This window comes from Astatotilapia calliptera, chromosome 17, assembly GCF_900246225.1.
Source record: "Astatotilapia calliptera chromosome 17, fAstCal1.2, whole genome shotgun sequence".
NCBI lineage: Eukaryota > Metazoa > Chordata > Actinopteri > Cichliformes > Cichlidae > Astatotilapia > Astatotilapia calliptera.
In genome coordinates, this window is record NC_039318.1 from 26,613,816 (window position 1) to 26,634,263 (window position 20,448).

The window sequence follows — 20,448 nt, forward strand, 5'->3', positions numbered from 1 at the left end:
TGTCTGCAGTCGACACAGGCTTAAATAGAGACAAGGTAAAAATGAAATGTCAGGTGTTCCTGTGAGGGAAATAACTACAGTGTGCAAGCACATATTGTACCTCACAAAAATGTATAAAATAAATGTTTAGTTTCGAGTTTCTTCCCTCAGCTGATAAATCACGCGCCACCATCAAGTTCTTTTTTTCTTCCCTTGGGGCATCTGTTGATACCGAGTATTGTGGTAAAATCCATCAATAAGTTGGCCATCCATTGTATTATGTGATGACACTGATGAAGAAACCAGATACCATCAATCACATCAGCTGACACCTGATCCACATAATAAGGTCAGTGTCACTCCTGACCGGTGCTGTCAAAATTGGGTGATTATTCATTGAGAAAAGAAAACCTGCACCGATCGAACTATTTATACATGCACTGCATCATTCATATCACTGCCTAGAAAACTGAATGTAATGTTTTTTATAATACTGAAGAACAGCAGCTAATAACCCTTGTGTCAAAGGAGAGACGTCTTAATCCTTCCTGTTTGTCATAAGATGACCTGACAATGTTGATAAGGTTGCTATGAGGCTGCTAACATCAGAGGAACTATAACGCATGCTCACCATTCACCATCAGCAAACTTGGCTATGCAGTAGTCTCCCCGGCGTGGAGAGTAGGATCCTTCCACTGGTGGCTGGGCGGCGATTTCTGCTCTCATGGTCTCCATCAGATTCTCCAGCTGACTTCCTGATAAGAAATGCATGTGAGATAACAGGTGAGGACTGGAGTTCAACTTACAATTCCAAATGTAATTTGAGTTTTCTTCAAATTATACTCATTACATGCCAGTGGCCAGTTTTTAACATTGTTGTGGTTTCAATCTTTTCTCCATTTGCATTTCACCCGACTAAAAATGGGACTTTCCACTCTTGATGCAGCAGCAACTAAAAATATGTAACATCTGTGTGTAAAATGGACCTAAAATTCATTCAAATCCTATACAGAGGTGCTGTGATTCCTCCCTTCAGCTGCTGGCAGTATGTGACTGATGGAGGGTGGATCCTGAGGCAGCGGCAGAAAATGAACACGTGTATCTTACCCCATGCAGGGCTCCTAAATAATTGTATGAATATAAATGAAATCAAGTCCGGCGCAGCTTTGTGAGGCATTATGATGCTTCTTGTGAGAGTGAGTATTTTTCTGTCGGCTTGTTTATTCCCTTCATAACCGAATGGTGCAACTTCTAATAATCATTTTCCTTTTTGTTATGAATAAATTAAAAGCATTCCTGCATGCTCGAGTACAATAAGATACTTCAGTTCAAGTTAAATTAAATCACTGCTTTAGAGAATGTACTTTATGCCTTGATTCATATAGACAGACACAATAGGTGTGCTCAAAAAGTTCTGAAAACACATAAGACTTTCAGAAATCTTGACCTCTGACCTTGACCTTGAGGTTACCAAAATTCAAACTTCCCTGAGATTTCTAGCAGAACAGATTCTGTATGAATCAGAAAAATAGATGGTATCAATTTGAAAATTGTACGTTGGCTTGTTCTCGAATTATCGCATTCACAAACTTGGGTGTCTGTGCCGCCTGCCTGGCACGACGACGACAATACCGCATCAGCCTTTTTACATTTGAGGAATACAAACAATCTGATTATGGTGGGTTCCAGTCTGCCATCCTATGCTCTGAATGCACTGAAAAAGCAGGAATTCTTTTGGCCTTTCAAATGCAATCTTTGCTTCCACTTCTTCAAAATGAAAATCAAGTTGAAGGATAGCCCTTTTTTGACATATTGGAGGTGAATCACAGAGGCAGAAGTGCAAGGGGACATGACTTCTACTGAGAGATCTAAAAATAATAGCCACGCTGAAACCCGTCCAGAGGTGCACAAGACGATGACCTTGAATGTAAGATTAGTCAAATTTAAATCAGGCTTATTTTTTTCAACACTTAAGCACGACTGGTGGCTCAGTGGGGGAAAAAAACAAAAAACAAAAACAAAACATTAACGCCTTCAGATACAGACACCAAAACAACCCAAAAACAACCTGCTTCTCTTGTTATGCCTTGACTCTGTTAGAGAAACAGAATTTTAAATTAAGCAAGCCAGCTCTCCCAGTGGGTCTTTATGGCCTATCAAGCCATTATATCATGCGAGGGAGACCTATTATGGTGGATTCACGGCGAGAATGGGGCTGTCGATATGGCGGGAGCTTGAGAAATCAGATTATGAGTCAGGGCTTCATGGATCCAATGACTGCAGTAAGTGGCAGCCTGATTTGCACCCATCAGTTGCAATTGGGGAGCTGATTGTGAACACCACTAAGTATGTGCATCTCCAAGAGAGCCACTTTTCTGGTGTTTGTGTATTATGTACAGTATATTTATTTGTGTATTGCAGAGCATGTTTACACACGCATGTCTATTAGTGTTCGCAAGTGGCTGTGCGTCTTGTGTGTAGAGCTGTATGAAGAGTGTGGAAGCAATTACAGCAGCTAGTTTAGTAAAGTGGCCCATATAAATTTCCATGGTGGTATTTTTAGAGGCCATTTTCACTGATCTACCACCTGGAGGGGGTTTGTGGGCAGGAGCACCAGAATCATGTGCAATGGAGCATCTTTAAAAACATAAATTCATACAATGGGAAAGGAAACTGAGGCAAAAACAAAATTGCATTACACATACAGCACTGTGAAAATGTTGGAGGTTATTCAAGGAAAGCAGAGATGCTTTCGAAAATACTGCAAATAGCTTCCTTTCCTCCCCCCAATAAAAATCACGTAGTAAGCGGTAAACATAACATTCATATCAATATTTTGTGTGACAATACTGCATCTACGCATACACTTACTCCCAGTCTTACAATAGCAGATCCGGATATTTTTAAACCGCATGGATAGAAGAACCTAGCATGTCAGCCTTGGGTAGAAACCCAATTTCTCACCTTGTACATGTGTACTTTTATTTTACAGTATAACTGGGGTATTACAAAAACATGTTTTCTCCCACTAACCTGTTTTCTTGTGTGAAAATAAATGCAGTCAGCGTGTGCATGTATCTGCGTGCAAAATTAGTAGGTGCTGCTTATGCATGTTACTATCAAACAGCTTGGAGGCAGGCACTGCACGCACCTTTTTAAAAAAAAAAAAATTTATTTTTATTTTTTTTTTTTACTTATGTACTGCTGCGAGTTGTCATTAACACCTAAAATTATTTATGCTTGTGGAGAACAAGAAAACACAAATAATGATGCTGTTTTTCCCACGGTTATCTGTGCCGAGACAGGCAGGCAAGCTGCAAACCAACAGCAGACAGGAAACCTTCATTTGCATGCTGTCAAACCTGGAGAAAAACACCAACGAGGGATACAAAGGGATTGTGGGAGTGTGTAAGAAAAGTTGGGAGCTCAGTTTGATTGTGAGGAGGGGGGGTGGGGGGCGGTCAAGGTGGGGGTGTCCGACACATCACTAGCCACCCACTGGTACAGCAATTGCTAATGAATGCAGCAGAGCGGTGGGGAAGAAGCATCAACACACCAAACAGACCCATCCTCAGCATTTTGTAGAGAAAGCAGTTTTTAGAAAACACATCAGATGAATTGCTTTCTAAACAACTTGCATCATATGGACCAAACACACACGCACGCACACAGGCGGGGTGGTTGCATCATTATACTCCAGCTTTACCACTGTGGCTTGGTGCAGAATAACTAATATTGCAGTGGACTACAGCTTCCACAGTCAGCCACCTCCTTGATTTATTAAGCAAATTAAAAAAGTTAGTGCGTGCGAATGTGTGTGCATTTAATTGAAAATGCTTTATTGATGTAAATGGTATTTACAATACCGAGCAACAGAATGGATTATTTACAGTTTGAACTGGAAGCTGGAGCTTATGAGACCACCATATCACAGATTTTAGCATGAGCATAATTATGCAGACTTCCTAAACAAATCTCACTCTGCAGGTGGGCCTTTTAGTGCCCATCACCTTTATTTCCTCGTGTACACTGCTGTTTGGTACAGTTTGAGCTAAGGGTTCTATTTTCCCTGATGTTTGGAAGAAGAAGAAAATTAACATATTCATATTCACCTCCTGATTCTTATCCTCTAGAAAGAGAATAATGAAGACTATAATACATCCTTATTTACCAGATGCATTTTCTTGCATCACAGTTGAGCTCCAGAACTTTCTTATCTCAGTCTCAACCTGATAGAGTTGCAAACTGACACCGACAGAGCACTCAATAATGTTCATTTCCACATCTGCAGACTGCAAGGTGTGTTCAATTTAGTATGCAGTGTGGGACTCGCGCATTATCATTATTCCGTGTTGGGATTTGAAGGTCTAATTAGGAGTGCAGAATTCTTGGATCTAAGTTCAGAAACACTCCATCCATATGTCCAGGTTTAAGTCTATGCTTGTCCATAGAAGAGCATCAGTGTACTGTCAAGGTGCAAATCACAACACCAATAATAACAAAAGCAACAACAACAACAACAACAAAATGCACATGGAAATAAGGTGGATGTGCAAGGAATTACACACAAATACCTACAATTAGGTCTCCTCTGACTGCAATCAGTGTGGAAGAAAGCTAAAATGAACTTCACAAACTGCAGGTGAGCACTGACAGAAGTAATTTGCCATCTGGGGTGAATTGGATAAAAGCTTACGCAAGTGCGGAAATTCTGAATGAATAGGAAGAGTCGCATTAGCATGGAAGGACAGCGAGGAAACGCTGCATTACAGCACAAGATTCCCATTTTACGTTGGCATGAAGACAACTAAATATCTGCGTGCAGATTGGGTAAACCATGTCAAGCGTGAGTGCTCATTTTGCGTTGAATGGAGAGCCAAAGTGACGATCTAAAAAGCAGCCAAACCACTGACTGTGTCTTATGGCGGCCAATTTCTTTCTGTCTTCATCTCTTTATTCATCTGTTGTTTATTTCCCACCCCCTCCCTCGTTCTGTAATTTGTTTATTCACCGTTATGGATGCAGCTGTTTGTAAATCATATGTAATTACATTTTGAATGCCCACAGAATAGCGAGGGAACAATTAGGCTTTAAAACAAGAAAACAACCAAAAAGGTGAGCGAAAAAGAGAGAGGGGAGAGAGACTGACATGTTACAGGTTAGTTATGATCATATTTTATTTTTTTGTGGCACACGGTGTGTGAACAAAGGCGAGGGAAAACAAAAAACAAAAAAACAAACAAAAACAGCAAATCAAGTGCCCTTTCACTACGCATCCCAAGGCTCCACTGAATTCTATTAAGCTGTTTACAAAAGGCATTAAACCCACAGAACGGTAAATAATCACAATATGAAAGGAGCTCAGGCCAGGAGAGCAATGGCTACCTATGAAAGCCTTCCAATTTCCTGGTTTATAAGAATGACAAAATTAGGAGTCAAAGCCGAGAGCATCTATGAAAAGATAACTGCCAGGGAAATAACTGACTGGAGGAGATCCAGACACATAAACCTAGCTACAGCTCAGTCAGATTTATAAAAGCAAAATGGATGGTAAGATCTAGAGGAGACACACAATTACCCCAAAAGCCTTTTTCCCCCTCAGCATTCTCTTTTTTTTTTTTTTTTACATCAGCATTCTCGCTCATGTTGAAAATGCTGCAGAACCTTTGTTGTGCCCCCTGCCTGGCTAGTCAAAGACTGTGTGGATACATGGATGGTACATCATCTACCATCTGAGAGATTCACAAACACTGAACGGAGCTTAGTTTGCGGTGTTAAATATGCATGAGGTTTGGACAGGCTTCATCCTCTCGGGGTAGAGGAATGGCTGTGTTTCAGGACATGCGAGCAACAATTTCAAGGTAAAAAGGCAGCAATGACAAACAACAAAACACAGCCTCAGTATACAGCGTACTGGCTTGGAAGGCCTGCAGTGAGAGCAAGCACACTGCAAAGCTGTTATGAGATCATTGGCCCCCGTGTTTGGTCAACAAAGAACCTGTAAGGCAATCACCTGCAGACAGTGTGTAAAAGAAAGGCAAAATAGGAAAAAGGCCATTTAATCCCCTTCCTGGCTGATCTTTAAAATATTCTGAGCATCTGCAGCATGTCGAAGGAGGTCAAGCTAGAAAAACAAATGATCGCCCCACCTGACAACTGCTGCACCACTCCCTCTAGAACGGGATATGGATTATGTCTTGTGATACTCCACCAGCAATAACTCTCTTCCATTTTTCACTTCCTGCCAGACTGGAGTAGTTTTTTTGTTTTTTTTTGAACGGCAAATTACCATTTCTGTAATTGGAAAAGCCATCACTGAGAGAGAAAGCATCTGTGGCTCTCTTTTTGCATCAGTCTCTTCTGTTCTTCTCTCTACCACCTGTCGAGTCTCATTGACTGCAGCTAATGCCTGGATTTGATTGTGGGGAGTTTATATAAGAAGGTCCTTATTCCCCAAATGTGCACATATTTGCACATTTTTGCCCACATTTGGTAGAGTTGATGAGATCCAGATTTAGACCTGCAAGTGGCTCACCACTGTGAAAAGTACCATTCTGCCATTCGGCTTTAGGTAATCGACCTCGAAGTTGACATTAGTGCAAATCGTGCTTACTATGAGTGTGGACAAACATGCTTATTTTCCACCTGAAAAGCAAATGCACCCCACCTCAAACCGACAGGTGAGCTGACCTTTTAGAAGCTAAGTTGCGCATCTGATTTAATAATGAATGCCTTGGGAGGCGGAAGATCATCTTGGCGGGACTTGACCTCTAAATATTGCATCTGCTGCAGTGGCAGGGAGCTGGAAAAATGAAAAACAAGCCGCATCGGGTGCTTCTTCTCCTGCAACTTTCATTTCCTAGCTTGGTTACTTTGTTCAGTTTATGGTCGAATTGGACTACAACAAGGTCTTGTACACACTTCAGCTGAATTAAATATTAGACATAAAAAGGGAGGAGAACAGGGATACAGAGGCCACAGAAATAACTACTTTTCTTTTTTCAGAGTATGGTCCATTTTGTTTTAATGGCAAAACTCTAATTAGACTGAATTTGAAATTAAAGCTAGTATTGTATTGGAAACAAGTAGCTGAAGCTCAAACATAGTTGTAGTCACATACACTTAGTATAATTATAAAATCATTTACTTTGTAATTTTATTGAACCAAAAAAAGGTTTACTACAATCATTAATGTACCCATCAGAGTAATGCCTGAAAGTTGTTATTTTCCACTGCTAAATTTCTGCAATTTCTCTACTTCAAACTTTAATAAGACTGTTCAACAGAGAACTCATGCTTAACAAAAATTACTTTGTTAAATCTAATGCTTTGGGGGGGAAAACCCAAACAAACAGTATGATATGGCACTGGCACAGAAGTTAATTATCTTAACCCCTGGCTGACTCTGGCACACAGTGTTAAAATTAGACATTTCATCCAAAACACACACAAAAACCTTTTTCAGTGCACTCTTGCCTTTTTTTTTTTTTTTTAGTAAGCTGTACTCTGTAGAGTAGTCATCACTTGGCTGCCTTGACATGACATCTAATTATGAGGCCACTCACCCTAATTCATATGAAACGCTATAGTAATTCTTATGTTCTCTTATTGAAATCAACACAGTGAATAAAAAGGGAACTAGCCCAAAAAAAATCTACTTGAACTAAAAAAAAGCAATGGAAAAAATAAATTGAACCTAAATTGTAAAAATAATGAAATTCCATTTCAAAAAGCAGGAAAGGACTTGGTCTGAAGTCCAGCCAGACAGTGTTGTTCTGCCTGCATTGCTCCAACAGTAGCTGGGTCCAGCATCATTAGGTGATGAACAGCTGCTGTGTGTAAAAGGTAGAAGTGTGAATAATGTGGACGGAGTGGCACCTGGTTGGGGGGAACGACTCCACTCATTATGAGGCTGTATGGGTGCCAGGAAACAAGCGGTAGACAGGATGTACCGCCAACCGCGCTGCAGCTGAGGCTTGGGGTGAGCAGAAAATGTGTGTTTGTCGGTCGGGGCCAGGCCTAGCAGCCCAGTACCGTGGATGTGACAAGTGCGTTAAGGCCAAATCAGGGGGAGGTCACTAGCTAGGCAGAGACAAGTCTTTTGCCCAGTAACACAATCTGTGGCTTGGGAAATCCAATGCAGTAATATTAAACAGTGTGTCACAAATTAAACATCTATTCTACACAAGTTTACAAGACAGAATAAATGGTGTTGTGGCAGCTGTAAGCTGTATGTTCAGGTAGACCCCAGCTTATATAAGCACTGATTTGAAATAACTGTACGGTTCCTGGAATGTCACCTGCAACTTGGCAGCCCCTAAAACTGAGCTCGGTCTCTCCAACACTGCAGTGAAGCATGTGCAAATTTTTCACAGATCATCAGAACTGTCAGCTCTGCTGGATAAAACTCAAGTCAGCTTGCACTTCGTAAAAGGATACAGGTGGAAGACCCAGGTACAGAGTTTCTCCTTCTACCCAGTTCACAAAATCTAAGGAGGAGAACCTGATGACATCGAGTATGATGAGGATGTCATTCTCCCTGCTGCACAGGCGTCATGGTCAGTGGCAGTCCCATCAGTAAGCCGCCGTCTTTCCCAACACCCCATGAAGCCCGCCCACATGTAGTAGTGTAGCTGGGGCTCTATTTGAGTGTGGTTTGGAGAGATGAGACATTTCTGGGATAAACAGTTTGCCACAAAGTTACTGTCAAAGGTTTTAGGGCTGGTTGTGATTGTAGCCTCTTCCATGCCGTGCTCCAAGTCTGGCCAACTGATATGAGCCGATTCATCCACGGCCAAAGACACCGAGATCTAAAGAACCCATACTGGCCCAGTGTGCCACAATAAGCGAGAACTAGCTAGAAATGCCACACTTAGATGGACAGCTTCAGCTCTCTGGGTACCATAGTGCTGATATAGTGTTTGAGAGATGGCGTCATTTCATTGCAGTGCTCTGTTTTAGATGTGTTATGCATCCTACACCATTTGCTATATAGTGGTAAAACATTTTTCACTGCCGATGTGCGTTTGGCTTCAATTTTGGCTGGGCAAGTGGGCTTTGGAAACATGCCAATTGGCCAGCATAGGCTTATGAGAAGGTTTATAAAGGAAGCCCATCAGCTGCACCCTGCTTTTAAGCCTCTAGCATGCCTCCTGCAATTTGCCCATCATTTCAGAGGCTCTCAGGGCTCCTTTGAAGTGTGCTGACTTGAAGGCACATTCTCTCAAAATTATCTTTTTTGCTGGCTTTCTCAGAAGCAAAAGGGATGTGTGAACTACATGTTGTATCTGCCATAGTTCCTGTTTGAAGTTTTCAAATCACTATAGCTACAGTTAGCCTGCTTATATATGCCCCACTCTTGGGGGGTACTGGCTTTTCTCCCCAGCTGTTTGTTGATGAGAGTAGCTTAATTCACTTTGTTATGTATAGCCTTTGTGCATCCAGTTGGATTGGAAAGAAAAGAAAAGAAAAGGAGAAAAAAGGAAAGCAGCTCTTTGTTTCCCAGGTTCCCACTCATTGAGGGAAGCTTCTTACCTTACAGCGGTCAACACAATGGGTGGTGGAGGCTATTATGTTGGCACATTACTGCCGAGGACTGAAGTCTCCTACACGCGCAATGCCCCAGACGTGCAGCTAGCGTATGGGCCCCTTTTCTGTGAAGGATATCTAAGCAGCTGCTGACTGGCCATGGCTACAGATGTTTATTAGGATCTACCAGCTGGATACGCCTGCTCCTTGGAACACTCAGTCCTTAGTATGGGCACTTAAGGTCTCGTTTATGCCACTGTGTTGGTAGAGTGCATTATAAACCTGAGCAGAGCTTTTCAGATCCATGTCTACATCTCCACTTGGTGTCAAAAATACAACCAGTAACATGTGCATTTTCTGCTCATGTTTGTGTTTTATTGCTTTTTTAGTTTTGCCACTGACAGAAGTCATATCATGAAAAGGTCTTTGCAATGTAGTGAGTGATAGAAACACTTCAAAATGTCTACTTCTGTCACCATCTTGGTTATGCACATTTGGCTTATTGGAAACCAGCATACAAATATGTCTTTGTAGTCTTTGTATTGCTTGTAATCACATCAATTCCTCTCACTGTGAAAGCTATATGAATGGACAACAATGTAACCAACTTTCCTAGGCTGTAGTGTTTTGGTCAGGTAGATTTTCTGTAAACAAGGTTTGAAATGAAATATTTAGTCACTACGGTGTCCAATATACATTTATACACACATGCCCACTTCATATTCATACCTATCAAGAGTGCAAGAATATATTTAGCAAGTGTTTAAATTACATAGACTCTCCAGCATAGTGGTAAACTAGCAATATTGTACGGCACAGAGTCACTTCCTTCCCCTGTGCCTGGAGTGGCCTTTGTCTTTCAATGTCCAAGGTCACACAGATCTATGCAGGCCCCCCTCTGACAGTAATTACATATAGCCTCCGGAGAGGAAGCAACATGCACAAGGAAAATAGGGGGTGGGGGAAGACACAGCAGTACAAAGCAGAGAGATGTGTGTGTGTGTCTGTGTGTACTGGGAGAGGTGGGGGGCACGAAACAATGAGCGATAAAGACCCTTAAAATAAACTGAGGATTAAAGAGCTTCTTGCTCAAGCTTCTTGGTGACTTGGAAAACCACTCCTAACGTGAAATTAATCACTTATCGAGTCTGTGTAAAGATTTTCATATACTGAAAAGGAGAGAGAAAAAACAAGCCCTTATATCCTTATTTAATTATAAATGGGAATAATTAAAATGGGAAAAGGGGTAAAATACAGTGCAGATACAGAGGGGCCCAGGAGAATAAAAGGAATTATAAACCAAATTTCCTTCGTTTAGGGAAAAAAAAAAATCTATATTATATATACACACACATTTTTTTTAAAGTACAGCAACAGCTGTGAAAGCTTTTCAATACCCACTGATCACAGCTGGCCACAATAAATAAATAAATACATTCCATCCTATTAGATAGCCACAACTCCCACAGGGTTAATGGTTTGGAAACTGCATCTAAATATTAATGACTGTAACCCGACCGATTGTGTGTGTGTGTGTGTGTGTGTGTGTTCTCTTTCTTTATCTTTTTAATACATGCATCATCTTCTCATTATATTGGACTTAAAACATCTTTTTCTGCCCGACTGTTCATTGGTATTAATATCTACACTACTGCTAAATACTAAAGTCCTACTAGTCCTACTAAAAAAAAAAAAAAAAAAAAAAAAAAAATCCTACTAGTCAAAGTCAAAGTCATGTTGTTTTACAGCCCCTGTTATAAAAACGTGTGTGAAACGCTGATGGATGGGAATATCAGGTATACTACTATGTTAAATTTTAAATACATCTGTTGGTATATATAAATTCAACTCAGTGTTTACTCATCCGGTTAATTCCTGTTTCATATGACCTTACTTGACACATGTTATTACCTATAGATTGGAATCAGGGCAGTAGCGAGCACATATGTAGAAAAAAGCCTGCTATTCCAGATGTTTTCAGACATTGATAGTGGGACAGATGCTATAATCACTCTTTCACTTATGCATTTATGTTAGGTGGTATGTTGTCATCAGTTGCAATCACAAGAATATTAAAAAATTCTGCCTCCACTTCCAAGCTTATCTGAGTATATAAAAGTCCTTTTCAGAAAATTTTTTGGGGTGGAAGTGGGGGCATGTAATGATAAAGCACTCAGCTTGTATGATTTTACAGGCCCTAACACTTTGATGTTCTCTTCAAGAGGTTGGTATGACTTAATGTAGCTTTGAGGGAGCGTCAGCGAAAATGAAAGAAACCAAGGGAGAAAAGGAGATGGAGGAAGGAGGGGAGGGGCAAACAACATGAAGGAGAGGGAGATGAGGAGAGGAAAGCAGAGGGTGAAGACCGGTCAGGTTTTTCTTCCCTGCTGAGAATAACATTTTTTTTAAAGTAGCACGTAAGTCTCTTGGTAGAAGAACACGAGCCAATTAAGAGGGAAAAAAATAAATAAAAAAAAGCCCTAGCACTGCTGGATCATCTAAAAATCAAGGCTTTATATGAGAAAAGATTAAATAACTCAAAGCTCCCCTGTCAAAATGCACTGAGAGCAGCAATGTTTAAAAAAAAAAAAAAAAAAAAAAAAGCAGATTGCGTACAATTTCTTTAAATGCAACACTTTAGATTCTACCCCGTAAAAAAAACGTTGAAGTTGTAAATACCTTGCATCTTCCATTTCCCCAGGTTCGTTTATAGGTATAAAGAACTTATGAGAAATATGCTAAAAATCAATAAAAATGCTTTGATTTGCTCTTTTATGTGTAGCTTGAGTACATTCTGTTTCCCACAAGACCATGAACTCCTACTCAGTTTTAGATATTGTGTAATATATTTTTGCTTCTATCCCACCCCACCCAACTGAAAATAAAGGATGCTGAAAGCATTAACCCTAGTTTCAGGTTAATGTGCCATGTATCATATATTTCAGCATCTTCACAGAGACACCCAATTAAGATCAGTGATAAAAAAAACCCCAAAAACAACTCACTCAACCTGAACATTAGTCCTGACTTGCAGGAAAGTGAAGCTGAAGTAGCCAGAGGCAGTGAAAAGGCTTTAGATTTGAATCTACAGCTGATAGAAAATATTGTTGAGCGCATGTCACAATACCCGAAGCTTTCAATGTACAGAAAGGTTATACAAACAATTGTGAGCTAAATGTTTTTCACGGTCATAAATGATTGGATTATTAAGATGCGTGTGATGCTTAGGCTTAGATTGGCAGTAAATGAAGGCAAATTAATTAATGATGACAGTGAGGCAAATTAAAAGGTGGCCAAAGTCAATTTCATGGCCTCTACCAGGCGACTGCCAGTGAAGACAGATGTGGGGGGCGGCAGAGAGAGAGAGGAAGACCTCAGAATCCTGAGTTGCTCCTACAAACTGGCAGACGATGAAGGGATAGTGATTGGCATAAAGGATTCAGATCTGTTCCAGCTAGTTTGTCAATGCAGCTTTTAATGTATTTGCATGTTTCTAAATGCAAAATTGTGTCATGGCAATAATTAAAGCTACATAGACAGAATTTAAAATAGACAACCCACCCCTGAAGCGCTCTCGCCTCTATTCTAAACCCTTCAAAGCAGATAAGCACATACTTACGTATTTCAAGCCTTTTTTGTGTTTTGATTTGGATCATTATGGCTTATACCTCATTGTAGCCCAAAAAAATGAACTTTTTTGAGATGCACAAGTACAAGTGCCGCGTTTCATATGAACTAAAACAAATTCCATGTTGTTTTTTGGCTTCACACAAGACTTGAAACCCACTACCTCTGCTCATCCAATTGAGCATGTATGCCTTACTTCCTATTCAGACTTTTGTGTTCACACTACTCATCTGATCTGATCTCAAGAGTTCTATGATTGGCTGGATTTTCTAAAGCCCAAAATCAAAGGCCAGCAGATGTGCTGGAGTCTAGTCCCCCCACATTGCTTCACGGTGGATCATCATAAAAAAAAATTTTTAAAACCACAAAAATTTCAAACAAATTGCCTATCCGAGCTTTAAATGGCAAACTTTTTGTTATCATAGAGAGAGTAGATTAGATTGTAAGACTCCATTTGACTTAAAAAAAAAAAAACTGCAAACATCAATGGTGACAGGAGGGGATGTAGTGATTTATTCCTATCATTTAGTAGTAATAATAAGCGGGACGTCCTTTGTTTTGTCTCCTGGTGGGAGGGATGCTGCAGCAGGGGATGAGCCGAATGTCTGAGTAGTAGAGATAATTGTCATTCATAAAGTCAGTCTGGTGTTAAAAGGGAATAAAATGCAAAGTCCTTGCTTGCCACCGCTGTTGGGAGCTGGTGTAGATAGTGGTATTTAGTGTGAAGCTGCAAAAGCTGACAGAAAAAAATCTGCAGCTTGAAGTAAAACAGCATGTTTATAAAGCAATTTCAACTTTTCTAAACGAATTCTCATTGGTTACTCTATCAAATTTTATATTCACTGGAGTCTGTTTGTCTGGTTTTGCAAGCTGCCTCTTTAGGCCAACTCGAAAATTATATACTTGGAAAACTAAGTGAACAAAAATGAATTTTCACGCACTCCCTCACTCATGCACACGACCATCTCGAGGTACCTGTCTCTACATCCTGGGCGTAGAAGTGCAGGGTGTCGGTGATTTCAGTGACATAGACTGGTTTGTAGTTTGCCACGCGCTCCTTCTCCTCTGAAAGATGCACGACCTCCTCCACTGGTTTCTCCTCATAATTGGCCCAGACCTACAACACATACAAGGAGTAAAAAAATGTTTTAAAAAAAGACATGTCAATGCAACACAAACATGGAGATCAGATAGGTCAAGCTTAATGTGCCAAACATTTTTCAGGGATAGAAATTCATACAATGAGAATTCGTACATGCTGCACCAGTGGCCCGAGATTTATAACAGCATGAGACTACTGAATGAGACTGGAATGTCATGCTGACATACCCGGTCTTGGTGGCATATTGCACAAGCAACAGCAAAGCAACATTCGTTTTCACTAATTATTTTTGGTCCAATTTCAAACCCTTGATGCTGCCAGCATATGGGACAGTCCATCACTCCTATGACAGATTTCTGACCTCACATAATACTACAAAGATGTTTCTGAACACATATTTGCAAAGATCTTCCTCACGTCTTCCAGCAGTTGTTTTAGGGCAGGGGTGGGCAATTCCAGGCCTCGAGGGCCGGTGTCCTGCAGGTTTTAGATCTCACCTTGGGTCAACACACCTGAATCACATGATTAGTTCGTTACCAGGCCTCTGGGGAACTTCAGGACATGTTGGCTGTATCCCAATTCAGGGTCTGCAGCCTTAAAGGCTGCATTTTAAGGCCAATTACATCACAGCGACGCGACGGAGGCTGTCCCAATTCAAAGGCTGCTTGAAATGCGGCCCTCAAATGCGTCCTTCATTTCACTGAATTTCAAGGATGTGGCGGTGTAGACTTCGTGGCCCAACATATCCCAGAATGCATAGCGCAGCGGTGGGTGTGGATAATTTTTCCGGAGAGAAAAAACGGCGGAAGACGGGCAGCCGAAGAGTAAACTTTTAAAAGTAAGTACTGAATATTATGTCACTTATTTATGTGCGAATGTTTAATAACGAAGAACATTAAAACATTACTGTTGGCCACATGTCAGCAAAGTTATGTGACATTAGCGATGTTTGTACTAACTTGGTTTTAAAGCCTTTACTTTAAAATATACGCCGTTCAATAGTTGATGTTAATCTTGCAGAGAATGTGAGGATTTTATGGATATTTAAAGTAAGCACTGAGACAAATTTAGTCATGCCAACATATTAAAAGAACAACATTTGTCTCTCATATATATAACACAGTTATATATACAGTGTCAAAGAAACCTGTCTTTGAGTGAAGATTTAAGGTGACAGGAAATATAAATAATATAAATAAATGCAGCTTGAATCTTTACTGAAGCTCAGGATTTGAAACAGAGTTCATTCACTGCTGTAATAACTAATAATGATTGAAATTGTAACTTTAAAATTGGCCATATTAGATTTACATTACCAAAGTGAGATGACTTAAGTCTCATGAACAACATTAGCTAATTGTTATTTACTAGCTAATCTTAAATGACTGTTCAGTACAGAAGTGAAGCCCAATAATCATGATTTCACAGTCCCGTGGTCTCAGCCTCAGATACTTATCAAATCAAAGCTCATGTAGAAACAAACAAACAAATGAACAAAAGATTTTGTCCTTCATTTCTGTCAAACAAAGCTGTATGAAACGTTTCCAGCTGTTAGTGTCATGGTTGCTAGGCAACCTGGGCAGCGCGACAGGGGCTAGACCGTCCCATTTCACAAGCCTCTCACTTCCGGCCTTAGCGGTCTTTGAGTACGCGGCCCGTGTGGACCGTTAAGGCTGCAGACCCTGAATTGGGATACAGCCGTTGAGGAGCTAATTTAGCCATTTAAATCAGCTGTGTTGGTTCAAGGACACATCTAAAACCTGCAGGGACACCAGCCCTCGAGTTGCCCACCCCTGTTTTAGGGTTAAGGATTAAAGGTGGACCGAGGATCAAGTTAAGATTAGCCATGTAATGTCGGCGATAATATCACTCCCTCGGTAAAGAATGTTGTCAATTAGGTTCCTTCACGAGCACAGCAATTTATGAGGATGCGTGTAAGCAGGTTACATCCTTTCTAAGCTGCATCAAGGTTAGTCCTCTTTCGGCTCCCCAGGAGAAACGGAGGGCAGGAGGCTCATTAGAGAGAAGTGCTTTGCCTTGGGCCACATATCAAACTGCATGGATGTCAGCAAGCCCGCGCGTGTATGTGTGTTTACATAAAGAAGGGGATGCACCAGAAAGAGCAGGCGGCTAAAGGGAAAAGCAGCATGTCTGTATACAGCTTCAGGTACAGTAATAGCATTAAACACATGCATAAACACAAGACTGTTAGGATGAAAGCGAGCTAATCAGCTCCCTGTTGATGGATCATTGTGAAACAGGAGGAGAGGTTACGTGGGGATCTCAAAAGTCAACAAGTACAGCTGAGCTTCATACTGCTCCAACTTCTTGTATAGCTGTAGCCCGACTGCTTGTTACTGCACATTTCTGCAGGCTATTTGGGAACTGTTTACTTTTAAAGGTTACTGAAAAAGAAGAAAATGAAGCAGGCAGATTTTTAACAGCACACTGATATCAGCCAATTAGATTCTGGCTAATTATTTCAGTGCACAGTATCTTTCAGCTAATTAGATTAGCTGGTTTTACTGTTGTCATTTTTTCCACTCTGTCTTGGCTCATCTGCCAAGATGCACGTGGTAATCACACCTGAGGCTTTAGTATAACATGCGCTCCTCTGCGCGCTAAGATGATCCTGTACCTCGTTGATATGGCCCAGGTTTTATTCATGCCGAGGGGACCTAAATCTGTTCACACCATCATACTGTGGGGGGCACATGGTTTCTTTATAGTCTGAAGGCATATTTTAAGGCTGGGGCAATTGATGGTTTTGTTGAGCAAATAGTAAAGGGCCTGAAAAATGGAACATGCAAGTGCCAAAACTGCAGCTCCACGAATGCCCCCAGAGTTAAACTGCCCAACTTGACTGCAGAATTGATGTATTTGCAGCCTGCCACCAGATAACAGTTTTGAAGCACCACACAGTTAATTGTGCATAGCTTACAGCTTTGCAGCTTTGGGAGAAAGGAAATAAGACAGAAAGAATGTAGACAGGTAGAAATTCTGGGGGTAGAGGTTGATTAAGGTCACTTAGGGCTGAAAACAAACCCCCCAAGATCAACCAATATTAGGATAGCATAGCTATTTTAGATATGCAGACTTTATGTGCACACTTACAAATGCTGGAATACACAGAGTCTAGTAATAAACATGATTACCATATTGCAACTGAGCTAGCATGACTTGGCTTTTGATCAAACCTGCAGCACCAATTAGGGAAGACAAAGATTAGAGTGTCACCATTCATTAGCCTGGCAGATGTCACTGCAGCAGTTTTAGGCTGATAGCAAGTTACGGGGGGACTGGACAGAGAGCACAATGAGAAGGCTTCATGTCGACATCCGATTCTATGATGTGTAGAAGCGCAAAGGTTCAAAGTTATAAACTATTAGAAAAAAACATGTTTTATTTAGGATATCCTTAAAGAAACAAAAAGCCACAAAAAAAAAAATTTAATAAATAAATAAATCGCAACCCTGAGTTAATTAACTGTGTCTCTAGTTTTGATCTTTACACTTCTGATCCTGGTGTCCACTTCGGAAGCAGATTTCTGCTAAAAGAAAACATCAGATCCCCGTTTTTCCCTTTGTTGCTGCATAATTGAATGAGGGCAGAAGGTCATATGTTAACATATTTATTATTTGTGGCCAATACGGATAAAAGACACGAGTGATCAGTGTGATTACAGCAAGATGAAAATTTATTCTGCATCATTCGAGTACATCATTAGAAAGAAGAAAGAGCTCTGTCACTTTTTAAAGCCATAAAAATTTTTTTTTGAAATATATGCACACAAACACACAAGCGTGCACACACTGTGCCCAGGGCTGATGACCTTCCGTGAGCAGCCAACCATCCTGTTTGTTCCACTTGAATGCAGGTATGTGACTGCTGCTTCTGCTGCTGCTCTGCAACTGCAGCCAGACGCTAGAGCCACCAAGCTGCCACAGACAATGAGAGAGTGAAAGAGGGGACGAGAGGAGAGAGATAGAATTATGGGGAAAAGGGATAAAAAAAAAAAAAGAAAAAGAAAAGCGGCAGGCCATTTAGCTCATGTTGAAAGCACAAGTCCTAATAATGGAGCCCAAGCTGAGAGATGGAAGGTTAGGCTGACCTTCACAACTCTTGAATGACAAAACACACTTACACCCAAGTGAGTGACAAGTGAGTCCAGTGGGGTAATGTGGTGATGGGGAAAGGTTGCGCTCAGAGTGACTATCAGAATCACATTTAAAAAAAGAAAAAAAAAAGCTGGAAAAATTGTTGAAGCATGTGTGTTAGGGATTAGCTGATTTCCAATTTCCAGCTGGATTTTTTTGTTGTTTCCTCTAACTTTCATTCTGTTAATCTTCCATTATCCTGCTTCCTTGGTTTTGGCTACAAACGAATATGCCAACTCTTTTATTTTTCTAATCACTTTAACCGCACATGATAAAACTGACCAAAAAAATAAAGAAATTCTGCTTATCGAGCTGAGAAGCTTTGGCATTAGCCAGTGTAATGTTTAATTGCCAAATGCTGATTAAGTAGCGAAAGGCTGTATAAAAAAAATAATAATAAATAACAAAAAGAAAAACCCAAAACGAAACCCCAACAGCTCCGAAGAAAAATGAGCTGTCATGGCCAGGTTTTTACAGCAGTGCAATAGTGGCAAGCCTTATTTTCTAAGCCTGGCACCCAAGACACCTCTCTGGCTGAAGAGTACCTCTTTGACAGTTAAGTGCAGCTCTGCTCTGGATAATTAAGAGGTCTGCTGATTAGCTTAGAGTCAATTTATCTGAATATTTCTAATCTGAAGAAGACTGCCGCAGTCCAGAAAGACTAAGCAATGGTGCAACATTCATAGATTCACACATTCAAGCACAGGTGGATGAATACACAGACAGATGGATGACTGAACACACACGTAGTGCCAGAACGAGGGTGTGAGGGCTGGTTTGAACACTGATTAAATGTGGCAGTGTGTCAATTGTAGTAGAGTGTGTGTGTGTGTGTATGTGATTGTGTATGGTCTGTTAAGACTAAAATCACCATTGCTACAAAGTGTACACTTTTTTTACGCAAACAAACACCCCAAATTTTTATCATAGCAAGGGTCTAATACGCCAGACAAATGCAAATACAAGATTGAGAAGCAAAGAAAAAAAACAAGGCCTCACCTCCAGATGTTAGAAGAAAACAGTGCAGTAACATTAAAAAGTAAACATCTCAAATATGCCTCATTTAGATGCAAATTGCTTGGAAACAAATCTCTAAGAGAAAAAAAGTGTTTCATTTCATACAACTCACTTTCTCCACCAAATTGAGAACATCACACTTATTTGAGGCATAAATGCAATTACATTCGAAAAGAATATTATCTGTGCAACAAATTCAGTAGCTTTACAAGTCTTGTCCTCATATATGGCACTCACAAATACATGACACTCAGAGGAAGCACTGCCATCTGAGTCTAACACACTTCAGGAGACTAGAGGGCTCAGCCCACGCAACCTGGAGCAAACAGGCGTCCCTCGGAAAGAATGCTGCAAACTAGCTGAAGCTAGGGCTAATGTGATTAAGATAATAAAATCTTGGTGGTCTATCTTATTACATGTGTTTTACAAAGTTTCATTATTTATTCATTACCCAATCAGACTTGAAGAACAATTGAAATCAATAGGAGCACGTTGTTCATGCAAGTGCACTTTGTGAATCAATTTAGCCCCATTATATCCCTGATGAATCTCCCTTTAGCGACAAAGGTTCATTAACTCAATTGGAGGGCACGTTTTTTCTCTTTCACATCAAAAGCCTTTATGCTGCACATAAGAAAATAGTTTTGCTTTAAGATTCATTTTCATTTCTTAAGACTGTCAAACAATAATACGTGGATGGTTGTTAATGGATACTGTATTAAAACGAAGAGCTAGATTGTGTTGACAAGATGTTGCCTTAAAACTCTAAAAGCTTGCTCCTAAATTAGGAGCAGAGAGGAATCTGATTTGCATAAAAAGTGAGAAAGAGCTCATTAGAAATCAGCAACAGTCTTATGTTAATGACTGGGTCAGGTTGGCAGAAAGGTGGACAGGCCTGGATTTTCTGTTCTTTAACAATGTTTCTATATTGACAAAGTCATTAGAGCTGGAGAATGACCAACAAGATGGACAGCCGCCACTTTCTCATAGCCTATTCAAGGTGGGGCTGTTCTTCCTCCACCTCGCTGCTTCTGTGTA

General features: G+C 40.5%; 1 protein-coding gene across 1 annotated transcript in view; it reads right to left on the reverse strand.

The window, feature by feature from the left end:
- Positions 1 to 20,448, reverse strand: part of snd1 (staphylococcal nuclease and tudor domain containing 1) — a 176,159-nt gene that overhangs the window by 25,858 nt on the left and 129,853 nt on the right. Inside the window, exons 18-19 of the mRNA XM_026146181.1 lie at positions 14,110 to 14,251; positions 611 to 734 (exon numbers count right to left, since the gene is read on the reverse strand). Coding sequence (XP_026001966.1) covers positions 611 to 734; positions 14,110 to 14,251 — 266 coding nt within the window. The remainder of the gene's footprint in view (positions 1 to 610; positions 735 to 14,109; positions 14,252 to 20,448) is intronic.